Raw genomic sequence first — 23,027 nt, forward strand, 5'->3', positions numbered from 1 at the left:
GCCGGACCGCTCCGTCCCAAGGTCTCCGCCCCCAAGGTCAGCCACCTGGGCGCGGAGGGAGGAATCAAGTCTGTTGTACCAGACACCAGACCTTGAGAATATGCTGATCTGGAATGGCTCTGTGCCTCATTTGAACCATCAAATAGAATCCCTGCTCCTAGCTTGCGCCTTTTTCCCTATATAAGGACGCCTTTCCCTTGGCTCGGCGCGCTTGGCCTCAGAAAAGCTAAGTCGCCCCGGGTACCCGCGTCTCCAATAAAGCCTCTTGTTTTTTTGCATCCAGTTCGTGGCCTCGCTGATTCCTGGGTGTGTGGGTCTCCCTCTACGAAAGTATCCCTTCGGGGTCTTTCAACACAAGTGCTTAGAAGCCACAGTAACTCCCATCCAATGGCTGAAGTTCCCTGGTACAGAGGGAGTGAGACTCAGCTAGTAGTAATATGGGGTTTAAAAGCCACTTGATAATTCACTTAGGTAAGACAGTTTATCCAAGAAAGCTCTTAACTCTGGAGATTTTGGAAATCTCACTGGTGTTCTCAAGACTCCTTTTCCATCCCAAGGCCAGCTGTTCGGAATGATTCCCACTGCATGGGAGGAGTGCCTTGTTGAACACCACACCGACCGAGCTGACAGGGGTGCCCTTCAAAGACTGGCTTCGAAGCTTCTGAGACCCCAGATGTTACAATATTTTGGTAGCCAGGATGCTCCCGAGGCTAACAGAAGCTTAACTGAAGCACAGGAAAGTTGTCTCCCCCTCCACAGCCCACTCACATTTGTCTGTTTTGAGACGGTATTATTATTGGAGCCTGGGCTGGCCTGGAACTTGCTGTAGAGAGTAGGCTGGCCTCAAAACTCATAGCTCTGGTCATGTCTGCCTCCCTCTTGTTGGGTTTGAAGGTGTGCATCACCACAACCTGCTCATCTACATTGTTGTAAATGGTAGGTAGGATTTCCTCTCTTTTAAAGCTGAATAGTTCATCGTGTGTTTACATATCACAATTTCGTGTGTGTGTGTGTGTGTGTGTGTGTGTGTGTGTGTGTGTGTGTGTACGTATACATTCATGTGAATGTTGTGTATACCACGACATGTAGAAGTCAGGGGACAACCTTATTTTAAGACAGTCCCTTTTATTAACTGCTGTGTGCTTCCTGTTTGATTTGATCACGAGAGAGTCTTCATCTCCACTTCCCATCTGGCCATAGTAGCACTGGATTATGGACATGGGGAAAGAAAGGGACAGGAGGGCAGGGCAGCATAGTGCAGGGCAGCTTCGCTTACTGTGACCCGTGGTAGTCTTTGGCTCCCGAGTGACAGAATCCCCATCCCATCCCACCTGCCACAATGCTTATAGGCCCATTTTTATCTGAACTCTAACTGGAACATAGATCCTCACAGTTGTATAGCAAGCACTTGAGTCATTATTGTCCTGCAAGTAAGTCTTAATAAACAAATTGCTTCACCAAGCTAGACACAGTAGACTTGAGCGTTCTTTTCCTCTATGGATTTTCTTGGCACTCTTGTTCAAAATCTGTTGATCATAACTGTTAAGTCCATATTTCTCAATTCTTTGCCTTGTACTATCTGTTACTGTTTTTGTTTTGAGACAGGGTTTCTCTATGTAGCTCTGGCTGTCCTGGGACTCACTCTGTACATCTGCCTGCCTCTACCTCCCGAGTGCTGAGATTAAAGGTGTGTGCACTACCACTGCCAGCGCTCTTAACTGCTGAATCATCTCCCTAGATCCGTGAGTCAGCATTTAGGATACAGATACTTTCAGAAAAGACCTAAATTATTAGTTTACTTTTGAAGGGAAGACGACTTTTATATTGTCCAGGCTAGCCTCCAACTCAAGCAATCCTGCCTCAGCCTCCCAGTTAGGCGCTCCTATGGTAAGAGCCAGGGCATTCTGCTAAAAAGACATGTGTTCAGCATTTGTTTAGTAAAGGCTTTTTTCTTTTCTTACTGGTTCTTGTTTGGTTTTTTACCTAGTCTCACCAAGCTTTTTTAGTTTTATCGGGTGTGTGTGTGTTTTAAAATCAAGAGTCGAGAAAACAAAGCGGAAAGCTACGTGTGTGTGTGTGTGTGTGTGTGTGTGTGTGTGTGTGTGTGTGTGTGTGTGTGTGTGTGTGTGTGTGTGTGTGTGTGTGTGTGTGTGTGTGTGTGTGTGTGTGTGTGTGTGTGTGTGTGTGTGTGTGTGTGTGTGTGTGTGTGTGTGTGTGTGTGTGTGTGTGTGTGTGTCGTGCGGAAGTGTGTGTGTGTGTGTGTGTGTGTGTGTGTGTGTGTGTGTGTGTGTGTGTGTGTGTGTGTGTGTGTGTGTGTGTGTGTGTGTGTGTGTGTGTGTGTGTTGAAATCAAGAGTCGAGAAAACAAAATTAAGCGGAAAACTACACTTTTACCCAAACTTGAAAAGAGAAACCGCATCCAAGGGGCGTGGTTTCCAGAACACAAGCATGGCCTCGGCATCCACGAGACTGGAAAAACAAGTTCTCGCGAGAGGTAGCCGGTTGCTATAGTTACTGAAAACATAACCTGTTTCTGTCTCAGGTAAGATAGTTTACTCCCTTTCAGAGGCCATAGGTAAAGCTGTTACTGCACACCCCAGATCTCTTCCAGGCTTCCCCACTCTTCCCTTTCCCCAGCTTCCCCGCCCAGCCCTGCTGGGCCCGCGTTCCCGCCTCACCCGGAGCCCAGTCACAGCTCGCGGTGCCGCTGCTTCTGTGCGCGTGACGTGAAACCCGCGCTTGCTGAGTGCAAGAGCTAGGGTTGGGCATTTGTCCAAGGTCACAGTTAATCAGTAGCAAACGTGTTAAATCTCCACTCTCGGACCGCGGACCTAATTGAGCGAAGTGCTTGCACAGCGTGGGTGAGCCTCTGTTGTGCCTAGCTAGCACCCAGAGGAAAACAACAAAACCCCGCCCTCACAAACAAAGCAGATGTCTCCGAAGGAGAAGGGGCTGAATTCACAGCCACAGCGAAGGCTCCCGAGAGGGAGAGACTAGATGAGGGGAGAAGCTGACCGCACTGCCGAGGCTGGCGCATTGGAGGTAGTACTACTGCTGAACAGAATTTACCTGTACCTCTCAGCATTGATGTACAGATTTATCCCTCACATCCCGATCCAAACATACTGAGTGTTTGATTTGCTTTCTGGTCTTTTGAGCCATTTGCCTGGAACAGCTATTCTTTTAGCTCTGGGTCGCCTCTCATGAGGAGGTTTTTCTGGTATGCACATGTACCGGTGCAGCCTCAGATTCAATTAGATCCCAGCTTCACACACTCCTGCTCAATGACGGCCTGGAAGGATAACTTGTCTGAAACGGCCTCCTTTTTCCTGTATGACATACATAAAGGCTTCAGTATGTACCGAGTCATAATCGAAAGTTAGTTTCCTCGCCATTCCCCAACCCTCTGTCAAGGGACCTGTCACAAAACTTGTACCTCTTTGTCTATTTACATATGTCTCTTCCTCACTAAACTTTAAATTCCTCAGCATTTACCCCTCTTCCTAACTTGATAAAGGTTGCTTGATTAATGATTTTGATGGAAATGGAATGGATTAGAATAAAAAGGAGTCAGAGAGACTCAAAGACATGTTTGTCTAGCACAGGAACACAAACTAATTCGAATGGTACTGATTGACCAGAGAGAAAGGGGATGGCATAAAAAGGCATTCCAAATACACATTTGATAAGGAAATCACTAGTGCCACTGAGGCCCTGAGAAAGCCTGGAAGCATTTGGCTTTTAGGCAACTGCAAGATAGAAGGAGTCGCTGGGAAAAGGCAGAGTAATATGAAGTCTGAAGTCTGCAGGCAGCTGTCCTATCTTTTACATCACCTGTCCCACATAGACTTAGCGCAGTACGTCCTCACAGCTAAGTTCCACTTTGGGTTTTAAATTTATTTTCAGTAAACACATAAAACAATGGATTTCTTTATGACAGACCCATTCTGTCATTGTGCTTAGTTTAGATACTCCCCACTGTCCGTTTTTTTGCCTCTGACTCATTCCTTCCCACCCTTCCCCTGAAATAGTTCTATGTCTGCTAGGTTCTACACATGAGAGGGAACATGTGATGTTTGTCTTTCTCGAATTATCCTTGTGTGGCCCTGGTTATCGGGCTTTAAATTCACTACATGGACTAGAATTCACAATCCTCCAGCCTCAGCTTCCTAAGTGTTGGGGTTACATAAGTGTGTGCCATCACACCCGAACAATTTACTTTTTAAAAAAATATTTTTAGGGGGGCGGGCTGGAGAGATGGCTCAGTGGTTAAGAGCACTGACTGCTCTTCCAGAGGTCCTGAGTTCAATTACCAGTAACCACATGGTGGCTCACAGCCATCCGTAATGAGATCTGGTGCCCTCTTCTGGTGTGCAGATATACATGGAAGCAGAATGTTGTATACATAATAAATAAATAAAGTCCTAAAAAAAGACAACCATTTGAATGATAGATAGATAGATAGATAGATAGATAGATAGATAGATAGATAGAGAGGATTTATCTGTTTTATGTATAAGGTGCCCTATCTGCATGTACACCCACACTCCAGAAGAGGGCATCAGATTCCATTTAGATGATTGTGAGCCACCACGTGGTTGCTGGGAATTGAATTCAGGACCTCTGGAAGAGCAGTCAGTGCTCTTTACCACTGAGCCATCTGTCCAGCCCCAGACAATTTACTTTTGAAATTGTTTGTAAAATCATTTGAAAATACCTTTGTGCCTTTGTTGCTTCTAAAATTATTTTAAAATAGAGGCATATGCCTTTGTTGTTTGTAAAACAAACTCCTCAGACTAGAGGAAATGGACTTTGGGTGGAACACTGAGAGCCGCCACCCTGAGTCAGTCATGGGTTTAGGGACCTTGAGCATCAGTCAGTGGAGCCATGCTTGTGACAACTCCTGAAAACCTTTCCTCTCCCACAGCAAAGGTTGCGAATCAGGAATGAACAAAGCTGGCCTATAATATGGCTGCAGCTCCGGTGGTCCTGGTTATTATGTGGTACACATGGAAACAGACTTACTTGTTCCCTTTACAGAGGCCAAAGAAGACCAGACAGACTTTGACCAAGTGCTGACATGGAGCAGGTGTCATCAACAAGCAAAACGGTGCACATTAGTGTGACAAACGGATATGATTTGGTAAATTGATTCTTGGAAACCCACAGAGTCTCTATATAGGAGTATGTGGGGGGGAAGATTGACATTTTGCATCATTTTTCTCCATCTAAGCATAGTGATCTTCACCCCATTGTTCCTTTATACTCAGCAAGTCATAATGTTGCATCCCTAAACTACCTAGCCTTTTGAATGCTAAATTTAACAGGGTTGAACAAATCTGTCTTAGTTAGGGTTTCTATTGCTCTGAAGAGACCCTATGACTATAAAGGAAAACATTTCATTGGGGCTGGCTTACAGTTCAGAGATTTAGTCCATTGTCATCACGGTGAGAAGTATGATGGCATGCAGGCAGACAGGGTGCTGGAGAAGGAGCTGAGAGTTCTAAATCCAGTTCCTAAGGCAACAGGAAGAGAAAGATACTGGGCCTGGCTTGAGCTTCTGAAACCACAAAGCCTGCCCCCAGGGACACATTTCCTCCAACAAGGCCACACCTCCTAATAGTGACACTCCCTATGAATTTATGGTGGCCATTTTCATTAAAACCATCACAAAGTCATTTCTGTTATGCTAAGTAATTTCCTTCCCCTACTCCCTTTCTTCTGAGACAATTTCCCTATGTTAGTCTGGCCTCAAATTCACAGCAATCCTCCAGTCTCAACCTCCTAGATGCTGAAATTACAGCACGAACTGCCACATCTGGCTTATAATTTCTTTTTTTCCTTTTCTCCTGAGAAGGTTCAAAACTTCCTGAATTCTCTCAATGATTAATTTCATTTTAGGATTTCAAATAATAGACCTGCAATAACTACTAAAAATTAGGTTAATAATGAAATGGGAAAATATTCACTGCCCTGAAGTTTACAGAGCTATTCTTTAAAAGGGCATAGCAAGCCAGGGGGTGGTGGCACACACCTTTTATCCCAGCACTCAGGAGGCAGAGACAGGAGGATCTCTGTGAGTTCGAGGCCAGCCTGGTCTACAGTGTGAGTTCCAGGACAGCCAGGGCTACACAGAGAGACCCTGTCTCAAAAAACAAACAACAGCAAAAGGGCATAGTTAATGAGCTCTGTTTAATAACGTGTATGTTAAAATGTACACATGCACACATATTCTTATTGAAACATGAAAATGCATTCTGAAATGTTAATAATGCCTGCACATTAGAATAAAGCCACAGGAAATTTATTTCCCTGTGTAATTTTTCTCACTTTTTAAAGTTGTCTGGTAGTATAGTTTTATAATCAGATAATACAAGAAGTGTTATCTTTTTAAACTTTAACATAAATGACAAGTAGAATGTTGCATTTACCTAGAACTACATTTGTTTAATGATTTTCTACTTGTCCCATTTGTATTTGTGGTGTAGCTTGTTAGAGAAAAAAACAAAATGACGTTTAGTTCAGGTCAAGATAGGTTGCTAGATATGTAGGAAAACCATGTCTTTGAAACTGTGACATGATGTTTCTGCCCACAGAAAGGCTTTAAAGGAGACACCCCAGTTACTTTTGTTCGTGCAGAATTCAATCAGACAGTTCTCGGAGACTCTCCAAAAATCACTGTCTCTCCAGAAGGAACTGCAAAGTACAACTTTACTAGCAGCTTTGAGCTCAATCCGGATGGAGGGATTACATTGGATGACCTCGCCCACAAACCGTTATTCTGTAAGTCTCATGGTTCAAGGGCATCGTGAGGAGATTCTAAGTACTCGGCTGCTCCTTACACTGCATATAGGATGACCCGCTGCTTCCCCAAATCCCAAACCATGACATGCTAATTTTGTCATTTTTTCTTTCTTTTTTCTTTTTTCTTTTTAAAGCTTTATTTATTATGTATATAGTGTTCGGCCTGCATGCAGAAGAGGGCACCAGATCTCATAGTGTTTGGTTGCAAGCCACCATGTGGTTGCTGGGAATTGAACTCAGGACCCCTGGAGGAGCAGCCAGTGCTCTTAACCTCTGAGCCATCTCTCCAGCCCTTGTCAGTTTTTTCATACTTTGTCTTCTAGAAGTTTCCTTTCTTTTCCAATATTTATGGTTGCTAGGTTTTAGGGGAAAATGATTTTTAAAAACCCCACAGAACTTGTTACATACTTTAAAACTGCTCATTGTTTATTTGGGATTTAAGCCTAACTGGGTATCCTGTGCTACCTGTGCTTTTGTAGCTGCACCATCCTGAGTGGCCATTTTTCAGATCCCCTGAAACTGGAGTTACAGACATTTGTGAGCTGCTGTGTGGGTGCTGGAAACTAGAAAGAGCAGCCAGTGCTCTTAACCACTGAGCCATCTCTCCAGCCCCTATGAGTGGCCATTTTTCATTTGTTTCTTGTGCTAAAGGATGCTCTTCTTAAAATCAGGGCTGGATTTGGTTTATTTCAGAATTTCTGATTCCTAGAAGTATCTGTAGTATAATAGATGCTCAAAGAATCTTTGTGGAGTGAATTAGATGGAAGGTGGATGGTTTCTGTATCTCTGTCTTTATGGTTTCCATGTACACATTCTGTATTACTTTATCTCTGATGTAACTTGTTACATTTGTGTGCTAACTCTTTTACTTTGTTTTGTTTTATTCTGTATTCTTTCTTTCTCCCCCCCCTCTCTGTGTGTGTGATGTGTGTTCAAGTGAGTTGTGTGTTCATGTATTTTGGTGTGCATGCCTGTACATGTTGATATGTGCAGAGGCCAGAGATCAATATCAGGCATCTTCCTCTATTACTGTTTGCCTTGATTTTTGAGGTAGGATCTCTCCCTGGCTAGCCTATTAGCTCCAGGAATCTACCTACCTCAAGATTCCCCACCCCACCATTACTGTAACCCAGTGTCTTAGTCAGTGTTCTATTGCTGTGAAGAGACACTATGGCCATGGCAACTCATAAAAGAAAGTATTTAACTAGAGCTTGCTTGCATTCAGAGTTTAGTCCATTATCTCATGATGGGAAATATGGCCACCTGCAGGCAGAGATGGTACTGGAGAGGTAGCTGAGAGTTTTACATTCAGATCAACAGGCAGCATGAAGTGAGACACTGGACCTGAGCATTTGAAACCCCCAAAACCCACCTCTAGTGATACACTTCTTCCAACAAGGCCACAGCCACTCCAACAAGGGCACACCTCCTAGTGCCACCTTAAACATTGAAATGTAAGAGCCTATGGGGGCTATTCCTATTCAACCCACAACACCTAGGGTTACATATACTTGCCATAGGCTCCCAAATTTTGTATGGGGCTTTAAAGCCAGGTTCTCATTGACATGTGTTTTAGTCTGTTGTCTTTATATTAATCAGAAGTCTCTAGAGCAGAGGTTTTCAACTCGTGAGTCGTGACAAAGGGGTTGCATATCAAATATTTACATTATGATTCATAACAGTAGCAAAATTACAGATATGAAGTAGTAACAAAATAATTTTATGGTTGGGGGTCACCCCATGTCAGAACTCATTTTCTTTCTTTCTTTTTTTTTTTTTGGATATATTTTATTTATTTATTTATTTATTTATTTATTAGTTCTAGTTAGGGAACAAGCTTGTTTCACATGTAAGTCCCTTCTCCCTCCCCTCACCCCCATCCCTCCTCCCCCACCCCCAACCTACCCCCACCCCATCCACCCACCACTCCCCAGGCAGGGTAGGGCCCTCAATGGGGGCTCTGCAAAGTCCACCAAATCTTCCTGTGCTGGTCCTGGGCCCTTCCCCATGTGTCCAGGGCCAGAGTGTAACCCTTCAAGTGGGATGGGCTCTCAAAGTCCCTTCTTGCACCAGGGAAAAATACTAATCCACCACCAGAGGCTCCCTGGAGTGCAGAGGCCTCCTTATTGACATCCATGTTCAGGGGTCTGGATCAGTCTTGTACTGGCCTCCCCGACAGCATCTGGGGTCGATGTGCTCTCCCTTGTTCAGGCCACCTGTTCCTGTGGGTTTCTCCAACCTAGTACAGACCCCTTCACTCTTCATTCCTCCCTCTCTTCAACTAAATTCCTGATTTTAGCTCAGTGTATATCTGTGGATGTCTGTCTCTGCTTCCATCAGCCACTGAATGAGGGCTCTCGTTCTCGGGTCAGTCGGCGGAAAGGGATCCAGAACTCATTTTCTTTAACCTGGACTTTGCTTGCCTTTGCTTTGCCATCTGATGGAGTTGTTAGAAGTATTCTCATTTTCTTTGACTCTTCTAGTAACTGTGACGGAGGTCTTACCAAAGGAAAAGAAACAGAAGGAAGAGAAGACCTTAACTCTGGGCCAAGCTGTGGTGGACCTTCTTCCTTTACTAGAAGGTCAGATATATAATCTATCCAAAAGCAAAAACAAAACAAAACAAAACAAAACAAAAACAAAACACACAAAAACACACAAAACCTATCCCCAGCAATGTATAAAACTCAGCCTCCATGGCTTTGAAAGGTTTTAGTGGGAAATGAGGTTGCATGTCTGTGTCTATAGTAACTCTGACTTGACTCTTCTTTGACTCATTTGACCTTACAGGAGAGGAATCATTTGAAACAGTGGTCCCATTACACCCTGTGCAGGGGTCACCCTTAGAAACTCCTTCACCAGTCTCTAAGGTAATCTGATTTTAAGTTTTAGCATTTTCAGCTGCCTCATAATCCAGTTATTAAGGTGGAGTTCAGGTGAGTACAATGCATTGGGCACTTCCTTTCACAATACCTGTAGGGCTAATTACTGGTAAACAGGCATGAATAATGCTAAGTCCCACCTTGTGGATTGTACCCCCAGTGTGATGAATCAGTGTGGTAGAGAACAGGTATTAGTTACTTTGCCCAGAAAGGCAAGTAACTTGGGGAAGGCTTAACTATGGATGCTTCTTGAGCTGTGTGCCAGAGGGTTAAATTGTATATGATAGTATATACTTAGGCATGGCAGTCTGTCTGTGGTTGAAGACTTCTAATTCAACAGTACCAGCCAATACCTTATCCTGAATTCCAAAATGTGAGACTTTGCAACATACTGGAATTCTCTTCAATGCCACCCTATAAACATCTAGACATACCATTCTACAATTGAACTCAGCATCTTCCCCTTAACTTATGCTATTTTCTTAATATTAGTGTCTTGGGCCAATGATAGTACCTATCCTTGAAATTACATGACATATAGGACCTAAGTTACACCCTTGGATCCTCACTACAGCCAATCTCCAAATCCAACCTATGCTCCCTCCTAAGTCTTTAGACTCTTTCATTTTTTCTTCCTTGCTTTCTGTCTTTCTTTCTTTCTTTTTTTGAGACAGTGTTCACTGTGTAGCTTTGTAGATGAGGCTGGCCTCGAGCTCACAGAGGTCTACCTGCCTCTGCCTCCCAAGTGCTGGAAATAAAGGTGTGCACCACCACCACACAGCTGAAAATATCTTACAATAAATCACTATGTTTAAATTAATAAAATAATCATAAGGGAGTGGGTATGGGGAAAACATCTTCAGTCTTAACACCTGGGAGGCAGAAGCAAGGTGGATCTCTATGAGTTTAAGGCCTGGCTGGTCTAGGGAGCAAGTTCCAGGCCAGGCAGGGATACATAGTGAGACCCTATGTAATAATAGCAATGATGATGATGATGATGATGGAGATGGAGATGGCTTAGGTATAAAGCACTTGCCATACAAGTGTGAGTACCTAGGTTGGAATTTCCAGAATCTAAAAGCCAAACGTGGGCCTGTAATCCCAGTGGAAAGTGATGACCAATATCCAAGGTTGTCCTTCAGCCTCCACATGCTCACAATGGCACATGTGTGCCCAAACACATACACACATGTCATACATGCACACACCCCACATAATCATAAAATACAACCTAGCAAAATAAAAGCACTCAATCCCATTTCATGAGTGCGAACTAGCTATGATGTTCAGTATGGAATCATCCAGGTCCTCTCTCATGTGTGTATGTGTTTGTATTTTACCTCCCTCTCATAGAATGAAAAGGAATCTAGTTCAGCATAAGACTCCAGTTCTTCTCCTGACTCTTTCTTTGACTCCTGGGGAAAGATAAATTTTAAGTCCTCTGGAAATAATTGAGTTTAATCTCTTCTTGAAGAGTGGTAGCAAATAATGTCAATGAAGACCATGAGGAGCTATGGCAATTTTCATAAGTGCTGTGTAATTTTATTTTATAGCAATGCAGTCTTGATGTGAAGGTGTTTGTGGCAGAGCCCTTACTGACCCCAGCCCAGGTCTCAGCGAGCAATCTGCTGAAGGTCACCCTGGAGGCTGCCTATTCTGTGCCTGAGTCATTCATGCCAGTAGGGCCTCAGCAGAACTACATGGTTGGTCTGCAAGTTCCATCAGTGGGAGAGGTAAAAGCCCTACTTCCAGATACTTCATGGTGGGCTCAAGAAAGCCTACACTCCCTGCCAATACTGCATTCAAACTCACTCTACCAATGGCTAAGATTTATTTTAGGCTTAAAAACTAACATTGATTTTTGTTTTTACCTGTATATATGCATATCTTTTGTTTTACATGTATATTTTCATAGCCATATACAGTTACACAATCTAATACATTGCATGTAATTTATATTAATCACTATATAGTTATGGTTCAAAATATGTGCAACATTTAAAAGTTGCCAGGTCTTGGTATGCTTATACATGGGTTGTTTTATGGGCTTTGTGTAAGTATCTCATTATGAAGTGCTCCCTCTTAATTCCAGGTATTGTTTAGATCAGATCTCCAGATACTATAGGAACACATGAGGTTCCCAAAGGAGAGTCCCAAGATGCAATAAGTTAATGACCCCACCCATGACAGAGAAGCAGCTGTGCATGTAAATTTTCATAACGCTCATACACTGGGGATTTGGGTGGGTCCCAGAGACACTTGACTTCCATTTCTAAAACTGGAGTAATTCAAGGTGAGTCTGGATAGTTGCTTTCCTGCCTAGGGACAACCCCATGAGGGACAACCCCATGACTCGTGTGGAACATCTGTGCAAATTGCTCAGCTCCAACTTCAGGTTTCTACTTTTTTCCCCTTTGGGCTGGTGAGATGACTTGAAGAGTAAAGGTTTATTGCTGAGCCCAGTGACTTGAGTTTGATCCCATGAACCTACACTGGGAAAGAGAACACCAGCTCCCACATTTGTGCACATGAATGCACACATATGTGGGTTAATAAATAAAACACTTTTTAAAAGGAGTAATTTATGTTTTATCATGTTTTCTGTAATCCATAGAGTTATACACTAGCACAAATAGAACAAAAGGCACAGGCCCCTCCTATGTAATCACTGGAATAATACCCAGAATTCTACTGGAAAAAGTAGTAAGCAGACTTTTTATATATTCCAGAGACCTTTGCAAGTGTCCTCACATCTAGCATTTACTGTTTTAGAAAGACTACCCCATGGTATTCAAGAATGGAAATCTGAAGCTTGGAGGTGAAAAAGAACCTGTTCCCCGGCCTAAAAAATGGCCTATTCCTAACATTCTTGCTCCAGGAGCTAATAACATTCCTGATGCATTCATTGTGGGTGGTCCCTATGAGGAAGAAGAAGGAGAACTCAACCACCCAGAGGTGAGAGAGAACAGGTGTCTATGATAAACACTGTTCACTAACAGATTATATACTTTTTGTTAATCTGAAATTTATACATACACACACACACACACACACACACACACACACACACACACACCCCTAGCATTTGTCAAAACTGGTTGCATGTGAAAATCAATATCATCTAATTCTGCAAACAGAATAATTTACATCCAATTTGCTCTTTCTTTTTTTATTACTTTTTGAGAAGGTAAGTATGTTATCTAGTTGTTACTATAATGAAATCCCCAAGATAATCAACTTACAAGGAGCAAAGGTCTGTTCTGGTTCATATTTGGAAGGTCGGCTCTGTGATGGGTTGGGCCCTCTGTTCTATGCCTAAGTAGCCCCCACTAGGCTTCATTTCCTAAAGGCTCCAAACCTACCAGTAGTACCACTCTTGGGGCCTTTAACACAGAGGTCTTTGGGAGAGATTCAGCTTCCAAACTATAGCAATAGTAATGCAATTCAAAATTTAAAATTAAAAAGTGGAAAGTAAAAGTCTTTCTCCCATGTTTGTGTCTCCTTGCTAATTCTTTTCCATCCTGTTTCCTTAATAGTTACTTTGTCAGTTTCTTCCAGATGCCTTCTGTACAAAAGAAAATAAGTACAGTGAAGGGAGACTACAGGACAGGACCTGCTAGACAGAAAGGGAATCAGATTTCTGAAGGACAGGCTTACCAAACAAAAACTTAAAAAAAAAAAATAAAAAAAACAATAAAAACACTGGGCAGTGGTGGCGCACGCTTTTAATCCCAGCACTCAGGAGGCAGAGGCAGGCGAATCTCTGTGAGTTCGAGGCCAGCCTGGTCTACAGAGCGAGTGCCAGGACAGTCTCCAAAGCTATACAGAGAAACCCTGTCTCATTTGTGATAGGTAGGGTTTTAGTTGGGGGTGGGGGTAGGGTAGGGTAGGAGAGGAGGGAGTGGGAACTGGGATTGACATGTAAAACAATCTTGTTTCTAATTCAAATTAAAAAAGAATAAACAAACAAACAAAAAAACAAAAAAAGAAACCCTGTCTCAAAAAAACTAAAATCAAACAAACAAACAAAAATTTCCTAGGGTGCTACATTTCTATCAGTCACCGTGTGATGGAAAAATGCCTTTCCATTTGATGATGATTCCAAAGGTGGTGAAATAATATTCAGACATTATAGCAAAATTACAGATAAAATTGTTTTTCTTTCTTTTTTTTTTTTTTTTTTTGTCAAGACAGGGTTTCTCTTTAGCCAAGAGGTGGTGGCCCACACCTTTAATCCCAGCACTTGGGAGGCAGAGGCAGGCGGATCTCTGTGAGTTTGAGCCCAACTTTTTCTACAAGTGAGTTCTAGGACAGCCAGTGCTACACAGAGAAACCCTGTCTTGAAAAACTAAAAAAGCTGAAGAGGTGACCCAGTTGTTAAGATATATAACATAAGATATGAATATATAAAATAAAATATAAATATAAGGGAATTATAAATATTCACTAAACCAGAGGACCCTGATTCAATTCCTAGTACCCACATGGAGGATCTTAACTATCTGCAACTCCAGTGCCAGCAGATCTGATACCCTATTCTGGTTTCCCTGGCCATCAGGCACACACATAATGCACAGCCTTACCTGTAGGCAAAACATCCAAACACATTTAAAAAAAAAAATGTCTTTCTTTAGGGAATCTAGGCTTTGAAGAAGTATTCAATTGTATTATTTTCAGAACCAGAACATATCAAGAAGTCTTTCCTGGCAGTCACCTTTAATCCAACACTCAGGAGGCAAGGCAGATGGATCTCTGAGTTTGAGGCAGCATTGTCTACAGATGGAGTTCCTGGACAAGCAAAGACTACACACTGAGACACCTGTCTCAAAAAACAAATCAACAAGCAAACAAAAAAAGGCCACTCCTATTTTCTGTTTATTCGCTGGCATTGTTTTTGCTGCAGGACTGGCTGTAGATTGTGCTTACTCCAGCCGCAGGGACACATGTCAGTTTTGCCTCCTATCTATAGACATTAGTGCACACATGTTGATAATGTCCCCATCATTTTTACAGGCTGTTATACAATTTGCTTTGTTTCACTTCAGAGTGTATCAGATTGTTTTTCACATCGCTACATTAAAAAATGTTCACTCGTTTTCCTTTTTTTTTTTTTTTTTTAAGATTTTATTTATTTATTATGTATACAACATTCTGCTTCCATGTACATCTGCACACCAGAAGAGGGCACCAGATCTCATAACGGATGGTTGTGAGCCACCATATGGTTGCTGGGAATTGAACTCAGGACCTCTGGAAGAGCAGTCAGTGCTCTTAACCACTGAGCCATCTCTCCAGCCCCTCGTTTTCCTTTTGTGTGGTTGCTATATGATAGGACATTGGGTGGACATATCTACTTACTCCCTTTCTAGCGGTAATCAAGATTTTTTAGTTTAATTTTTTTTTCTTTTTATTTCAACATATACTTATCAAGGGCATAGATAATTATAAGAAAGTGATTTCAAATGTTTCCTGTACTAGTCGACAAACATCAATAAAAACATTCAGAAAACTAGTGAAATGAGGATGTTGAATTCTTTTCATTGGCTAAATATCTAAGCTAGTAATAAGGCTGGCAACATTTAAAAAACTGCTGGAATGTCTTTTCTCATCTTTTGTTTAGTGAATATTCATACTTCCCTTAGATTTATATTTTATTTTATGTATTTAGACCTTAAGTTATATTTTAGTTTAGTTTCTCAGCCTTGGCCACACTTTAAAATTACCTGTGAAGGAGCATTGTGTGGTGCTGTGTACCTTTGATGCTTGCAGAAGGTCTTCAAGGCTAGCCCAGACTACATAGCTAGTTCCAGGCCAGTCAGGAGGTCAGCCTTGTCTACATTAGTAAGACCCTACCTCAAAAACCAAACCAAACTAAAATCTGTAAAGCATTTTTTGAGCCTGAGTCTCAACATTTGCCTAGGTTGGCCTTGAACTATCTTCCCATCTCACGCTCCTCAGAACTTGGATTACACAGATATTTGCAACTACATATGGCCCCTGGAAATCTTTTTTAAAATGATGACCATGGTATGTTAGTTTTGTTTCCTGGTGCTGTAGGAAAATATTCTGAGGTAAGCAACTCAGGAGAAGAAGGGAGTGTTCAGCTAACAGAAGCAGGTTACAGTCTGTCATTTCAGGAAAGAACTGATCAGGCCACAGCAGCCATAGTCAAGAGCAGAGAGCAATGGATTCGTGCACACAGCCCTATGCCCAGCTCCTTTCAGGACTCTAGTAAAGATGCCACTCTCTCCTCCATGATTTAATGTATATCCTGAATTGAGAATCACTGACTGAGGTTATGTACATAAACATAGTAATGGGTTGATGTAAGCATATCATTATCTCAGTAGATTATCTTATACTCCAAACAGTTAAAGTAGGTGTCTTCAAGAACACCCACAGGAATAAACAGAAAACTCCTCTGATTATTTCACAGGACAGGGACTTTAGGAACCAAGCAGAGAGCATCAAAAAAAGGATCGTCTGGGATTTGGAGAGCCGCTGCTACCTTGATCCTTCTGCAGTTGCAAGGTGGGAACAGAAAGGCATGTGCCTAACCAGCCAGGTCTACGGGGGAGGAAGGGAGTTGTCATTCCACTCCCCCCATCCCCAGACAGGGTTTCCCTGTATATCCCTGGCTATCCTGAACTCACTCTGTAGACCAGGCTGGCCTTGAACTCACAGAGATCCACCTGCCTCTGCCTCCCCAGTGCCATCATTGGCAGGCTATTCGTGGTTTATTTAAATACAGCACGATCTGGTAAAAACTATTCTTGTGATAATGAACTCAATCCCATGTATACAACAAAGCCTGTCTAAATCTCCTTGAGGAACAAAGTAGGCTGAATATAGATCACACGTGACTACATCGAAACTCTGTAAAGTACACGTGACACCTTCCATAAGGATTGGTTCTGTAGATGGACAGAGAAAATCAAGTTTATGAGAAGGGTCTGGAGGAGGACTCAGAGCTGGCTATAAAAATGTCACTCCAGCCTTCTGGAGGTTTCACATTCCTTGGCTGTGAACAACTGTGTGTGCTTGATATTCCAGATTCCCCTAGGGCATGTCTGTGAACACAGAGACCTCTGTGCTCCCTACAAGAGAGCTAGCTCAGTAGATAAGAGCATTTGCTGTTCTTGCAGAGGACCTGGGTTTGACTCCTAACATTCACATGGCAGCTCATAGCCATCTGTAATTCCAGTCCCAGGGAATCCAATGCCATTTCCTGGCAGCAGGGATGCATGTAGTGCACATAAATCTTTAAAAAAAAAAAAAGATTGCTGGAGCCCTAGCTTGCCCTTTCCATTGATGTCAGGAAGTGGGAGAAGGGAGTGTGTGTAGATTTAGAAGGGTACATGCTGGTGGTGGTAGGTGTTCTTAGGGGTTTTACCCCTCAGAGCCACCCAGGAATCTAATAACCTATTTATGTCTCATGGGTCATCTCTAAATGAAATTGATGCTAGAAAATACATTGTTTTAGTTGAACACATTGTCACCCAGCCTGAATCAGGGTCTCATTCTGGAAAGACAGGCTTAGCACTGTGTAGATAACTGTTTTTGCCATAGAGAGCTGGTTACAGATGACAAACACAGTGTGTCTGCAATCCCAGTCCTCAGCTCTGGCTTTTAAAAACAAAAGTTTTTTTTTTTTCAGAATAGTTTTCCATTTATAGAAACATTGGGCATTGGGTATTTTAAAGGTGTACTTCTGGTCCCTACCTGATAGTGTTCAACTCTTTATACGTTGGTGGATTTAATTGGCTAATGTTTTACTGAGGATAAACTGTTGCTCATATTATTTTGATCACATAGTTGTCTGTTAGATCAATAAAGAATAAGACAGGCTTAGCACAGGCTTTTTAATTGCTTTACTTTAATTGATGAAATGTTGGGTGTTTTCCCTCATGTTCCATGGATTTGAATCTGTGACCCAGCATATTTTGTTTCTCTGTGACCTTTAGTACTTTTTTTTTTAAAATACACAGGTGTAGTCTTTCTTCACCAGGCAGGGCTGCTGGCAGGTTCTTGTCGGAGAAAACCTCTATTTCTCCTTTTGCTGGATAGTTGTAGTGAGTACATCATGACCTTTGGTTGGACATGAGATCCATTAATGAACATGTTAGGTGGGGTGTAACACACAGGCATGCAGGGACTGCCACTTGTCCAGTGGTCCACGATTGGGGATAATTTGACCCCACAGACATCATTGGGTGAGTCACTTCTCAGCAACCATGTCTTCCAATTCATCTGTATCAAATTTTGTGAAGTCCTACTTAAATCACACATGTGTGGGGCCAGAGGAGAAGTTTTGGGGTCTATTTTCTTTCACTGTGAGCATCCCACTGAGCCTCTGGCCCTCTTTTAATTTTGTATTGGTATCTGGGCATTATGCTTAGGGAAAGAGGAACTCAAGGACTGGGGGTTTAGTGTGAAGTTTCGTCGCTATCTGTTTAGGAGCTGGCTATGGTGGATACTTGTAGCTGTGCCACAGGCCTCCGGTTCATTCCTCTTGCTTGTCTTTTTCGGGCTGACTCAAGAGCCCCTAAGACGGGACTCTGTTCTTCTGCTTTCTCCGATAAAATCTGTGCTTGTGCCTGAGCCCTGTCTGCTGCCCTGTTGCTGTGGCAGCAGATTTAGGGGTAGGAATCAGTTCTCTTGTGTTTTAGTAGGTTCATGCTGTTCTTAGGAAGGTTTCCTCCCTCACATTTGTTTGTGAGACAGGGAATCTGGGTGTTGTGGAGCTGCTAGCCAACTGTCTACTCAGAACACAATAAGCTCTGATAGTTTCCTTTAAGATTGAGTCTTTCTTACAAAGACACTTTAAGTGTGCCTTTAATCCCAGCACTGTGGAGACAGAGGTAAACCCACCCTGTGAGTTTGAGACCAGCCTGGTCTACATAGCAAGTTCCAGGCCAACCAGGGCTACATAGTGGGACCTTTCTCAAAAATAAAACACCCCCTAATAAATACAAATAAAAAAGAACACTTAAGGATATTTCAAAACATTTGCTTCCCACAGCCTGAAACACTAAGCTGGTCACACATGTCTGCAATTAGGAAGCAGAGACAAGTGAACGTGGTTGCTCACCTCTCCCTCTTTATTCAGTTAAAGCCTCCAGCTTGCCAGATGCCATCACCCACATTCAGTTTGCTTGTGGGCCTTCCTCAGAATGTACCCAGGAATGTGTTTCTCTGTGGTAAATCTAAGTCCTGCCAACTTTCCAAGATTAATCATTACAATTTTCAGTGTTTTTATTTGTTTAGACAGGGTCTCCCTATGTAGACTCGGTTAGGCTGGCCTAAATTTATCATCCTTTGGTTTCTGCCTCCCAGTGCTAAGATTAAAGGGCCTGGAACTCACTGTGCAGTCCTCAGATTTGTGATCCTCCTATCTTAGCCTCCTGTCAAGCTTATATTGCTATATGCCACTAAAAGATGTATGATTTGACATTGTTAGTACTTAAGTAAAATTATTTTTATAAATCTATAAACATAGGGGGGCTGGAGAGATGGCTCAGAGGTTAAGAGCACTGGCTGCTCTTCTAGAGGACCTGAGTTCAATTCCCAGCAACCACATGGTGGCTCAGTCATCTGTAATGAGATCTGGTGCCGCTGGCCTGCAGGCAGAACACTGTACACATCATAAATCTTTTTAAAAAATCTATAAACATATGAAGGTTTTAAAATATCAACCACTCAGGCTGGAGAGAAGGCTCTCCTATTATGAGTACTGGCTGCGCTTCCAGGGGACACTGGTTCAGTTCCCAGCATACTCATCAGGCAGCTCACAACTGCCAGGAACTCCAGCTCCAGAGGATACAGTGCCATCAGCAGGCACTGCACTGACATGCATATAACCCACAGAGACACACATACACATAATTAAAAATAATAAAAATAAATATTTGTTTAAAGCAGCAAACTAGTCCGGCATGGTGTTGCACATCTGTTATCTTAGTGCTCAGGAGCTTCAAACAAAAGGGTTCTGAGTTTGACAACACTGGGCTCTAGTAGTGAGACTCTGTCCCAAAACACACAGAAAATCACCTGCCTTATAAGACAGATCTCTCTCTCTCTCTCTCTCTCTCTCTCTCTCTCTCTCTCTCACACACACACACACACACACACACACACACACACCACATGTATTCCATTACTTTCTAGATGATAGATTTTATTTTTAGAACTTTGAACTGAATCCAGGACTAGGCAAGGGCTTGCTCTACCACTGAGCCTTATTCCCAGCTCATTTTACTCATTACTTTCTAAAATAGAGGAATATTTCCTGCTATAATGGTTGGTCCATGTTTGCAGTGTGGTGCTGATGAGCTGGTTTTTAATTTACAGTTTCCAGAAGCGAGTTGCTGATTGCAGGCTCTGGCCTGTGGAGATCACAAGAGTGCCTTTGGTCGCTGTACCAAAAGGGAAAGCAGGCAAACTTGAGAAGGTAAACAAACATGTGTATCCCCAAAATAAAACTAGTGCGGAGACTTCTGCCCATGGCTCCCAGCAGCTGAGAAACTGAGACAAGGATCATTTGCACCCCAGCGATGGAAAGCAGCCTTGGCAACAGAGAGCCTCCATCTCGAGGTTTTAAAGTTAGAAGTGATCAATCAAATGAAATCTGTTATCCTTTGTCTATCTGATTTTATGTGGCTGTTTTCCCTAATGCAACCAAATTGTGGTTCTTTGCCTTGGCCTTTCTTGGTGTATGTATTGAAAGCCTCATGTCCCAGGAAAACCTGGATTGGCCACCTATGTTCCCTGTTGCACACAAATACTTGTTCAAGCCTTATTTTCAGATATTTATTTCCCCTTGACCCTTTGTTATATTCTTACCATGTTTGCCATAAGAAATCGTCATTTTACCTAAGTCAAAATGAGTAATACAATTCAATCTAGTACATTTAGACTTACCTACAAAATGCTTTAGACTGCTTGTTAGTGTGATAGGATTCATGGATAAATCATGATTCTGGAAAGACATAGTTTTGTGAGCATGTCCTCTACCATTTTTCCTGTGTATGTCTCATCTTTACTCCTTATGTATAAGGAGTATACATAAGGAGTGAGGATAGGGGTCATACTGCATTATAGCCTGCACTGAACTTAGCCTGGTACACAGTTCACAGCAGGTACCTAACAAACATCTAAGTTACTTGATTTGGTTTTGTGTAAGTATGTTACCACCTCAGTGAACTGGTGGGGAACGGAAATCAGTGTGGATGCTCCTCGGAAACTAAAACTAGATCTAATATCTATCACAGCTGTTCCACTTCTGAGTATTTGCACATCACAGAGATACTGACACATCAGTGTTTATTGTCTCACTGTTCACAATAGCAGTTAGGAAACCAACCCAAGCACTCAACCACAGAGGAATGGCTTTAAAATGTCTTTAAGCCGGACGTTGGTGGCGCACGCCTTTAATCCCAGCACTTGGGAGGCAGAGGCAGGCGGATCTCTGTGAGTTCGAGGCCAGCCTGGTCTCCAGAGCGAGTGCCAGGATAGGCTCCAAAGCTACACAGAGAAACCCTGTCTGAAAAAAACAACAGCAACAAAAAATGTGTTTAAGTACATAACGGAATTTTTTCAGGCATAAAGTTGTAATGTCAGCTGGGCAGTGGTGGTGCATGCCTTTAATCCCAGCACTCAGGACACAGAGACAAAAGGATCTCTGTGAGTTCAAGGCCAACCTGGTCTACAGAGTGGGTTCCAGGACAACCAGGGCTGTTACACAGAGAAACCCTGTCTCAAAACAAACAAACAAACAAAAAAGGGATAAAGTAATAGCATTTGCAGGAACATAGATGCAATCATATTATAGCAATTAAGTCTGTCTCAGAAAGGCAAATACATATTTCCTCTCATTTAGAGTTCCTGAATTTAGTACAGATACATTCAATTACATCTGTACATATGACGTGAAAAGGGAACAAAAGGAACTAAGGGAAAGAAGTGGAGGGGTGTGTGGACAGTGCTTATCCATACCTGACTAAACTTGTCCTTATGTAACACAGTGCCATGTACAATGAATGTGTATAATGAAAAATATTTTGCTTTGAAACAGGGTCTCTCTATATAACCCTGCCTGTTCTGGAACTCACTCTGTGGACCAGGCTGGCTTTGAACTCACAGAGATCAGATTTCTCTGCCTCCTGAGTGCTTGGATTAAAGGTGTGTGTCACCATGCCCAACTTTGAGAATCATTTAAAATGCTGATTATGTGTGTGATATGCATGCATATATGAGTGTTTGTATGAGTGCGGGTACACATGTAAATATGAGTACATGTATGCATGTGTGCACTGGTGTGTGGAGGCCAGAAGTTGACACTGGTGTTTTCCTTGATCGAGTTCTACCTTATATGCTGCAACCAAGTCTCTCACCTTGAACCTGGAGCTCCCTACTTGGGCTAGTTTAGCTAGCTGGCCTGCTGTGTCATCTCTTGTCCCTACCCACCCAGTGCTGGATTCAGGGTAGTTTCTCCCTGTGATCAGCATTTATGGATGTGCTGGGATACAAATTTCTGTCCTCACACTTACAAGGCAAGCAGTGTACCCACTGAGCCATCTGCAGAAAAGTTTTTATGTAAGGAAACCCTACTCTATCTAAAAAAAACAAAAACAAAAACAAAACAGTTACATCCCCATGTAGCCATTTCCCTCTTTTATTCTAATATATATTGATTAGCACACCTTAGATTTCAAAGCCACAAAATGTTATAATAGAAACAAAGGACTTTTTAATCTAGCATTTATTACTATAGTAGGCAAAATTGAAGAGATTACCTTTAAGCTTGGAGCTAAATGGTTTTTTTTTTCTAAAATTTGAATTTTCCCCCCTTATTGTATTTTTTGGGAAGCTATCAAATCATTAAAAATGACATTAGACTATGTTTTTTAGCAAGGTCTTTATCTTTGGAGTGAGAGTTTGGATGGAATCAGGTATTGCAGATACATAGTTTGTCTGTGGCCTCTGTTGCTGACTAATGAGAGCAGTTTTCAGAGCCTGTGTCCATACAGAGACCCTTTCTCAGCACAGCATGCCCCATCACCATCAGCTGAGACGATAAGCTAGAGCATGCTGGTCAGAAGTGGTACTAATGCCCTGGAGAGTTCTGCTCATCTCACGGGAGTCTGTGAAATACAGTTGGAGCCAGAACATCTCATTTCCTTTGAATTCTGTTACTGTCTCCTTCCTTCCTTCCTTCCTTCCTTCCTTCCTTCCTTCCTTCCTTCCTTCCTTCCTTTCTTTCTTTCTTTCTTTCTTTCTCTCTTTTGTTTTTTAAATTTTTCCTAAGAAGCAACTTGTTAAAATTGACTTTTTGGTTGGATTA

The 23,027-nt window shown here is 42.4% G+C and overlaps 1 protein-coding gene across 3 annotated transcripts in view; it reads left to right on the forward strand.

Moving 5' to 3' along the window:
• The first annotated feature begins 2,561 nt into the window (after positions 1-2,561).
• The window catches only part of Cfap70 (cilia and flagella associated protein 70), a 53,671-nt gene continuing 33,205 nt past the window's right edge, over positions 2,562-23,027 (forward strand). For all 3 annotated transcript variants that reach the window (XM_027387578.2, XM_027387580.2, XM_027387581.2), the window contains exons 1-9: positions 2,562-3,041; positions 5,040-5,142; positions 6,596-6,782; positions 9,287-9,385; positions 9,594-9,673; positions 11,239-11,418; positions 12,458-12,640; positions 16,122-16,216; positions 20,036-20,135. In XM_027387578.2, coding sequence (XP_027243379.1) covers positions 5,080-5,142; positions 6,596-6,782; positions 9,287-9,385; positions 9,594-9,673; positions 11,239-11,418; positions 12,458-12,640; positions 16,122-16,216; positions 20,036-20,135 — 987 coding nt within the window. In that variant the 5' untranslated portion in view covers positions 2,562-3,041; positions 5,040-5,079. The remainder of the gene's footprint in view (positions 3,042-5,039; positions 5,143-6,595; positions 6,783-9,286; positions 9,386-9,593; positions 9,674-11,238; positions 11,419-12,457; positions 12,641-16,121; positions 16,217-20,035; positions 20,136-23,027) is intronic.

This window comes from Cricetulus griseus, assembly GCF_003668045.3.
Source record: "Cricetulus griseus strain 17A/GY chromosome 1 unlocalized genomic scaffold, alternate assembly CriGri-PICRH-1.0 chr1_1, whole genome shotgun sequence".
NCBI lineage: Eukaryota > Metazoa > Chordata > Mammalia > Rodentia > Cricetidae > Cricetulus > Cricetulus griseus.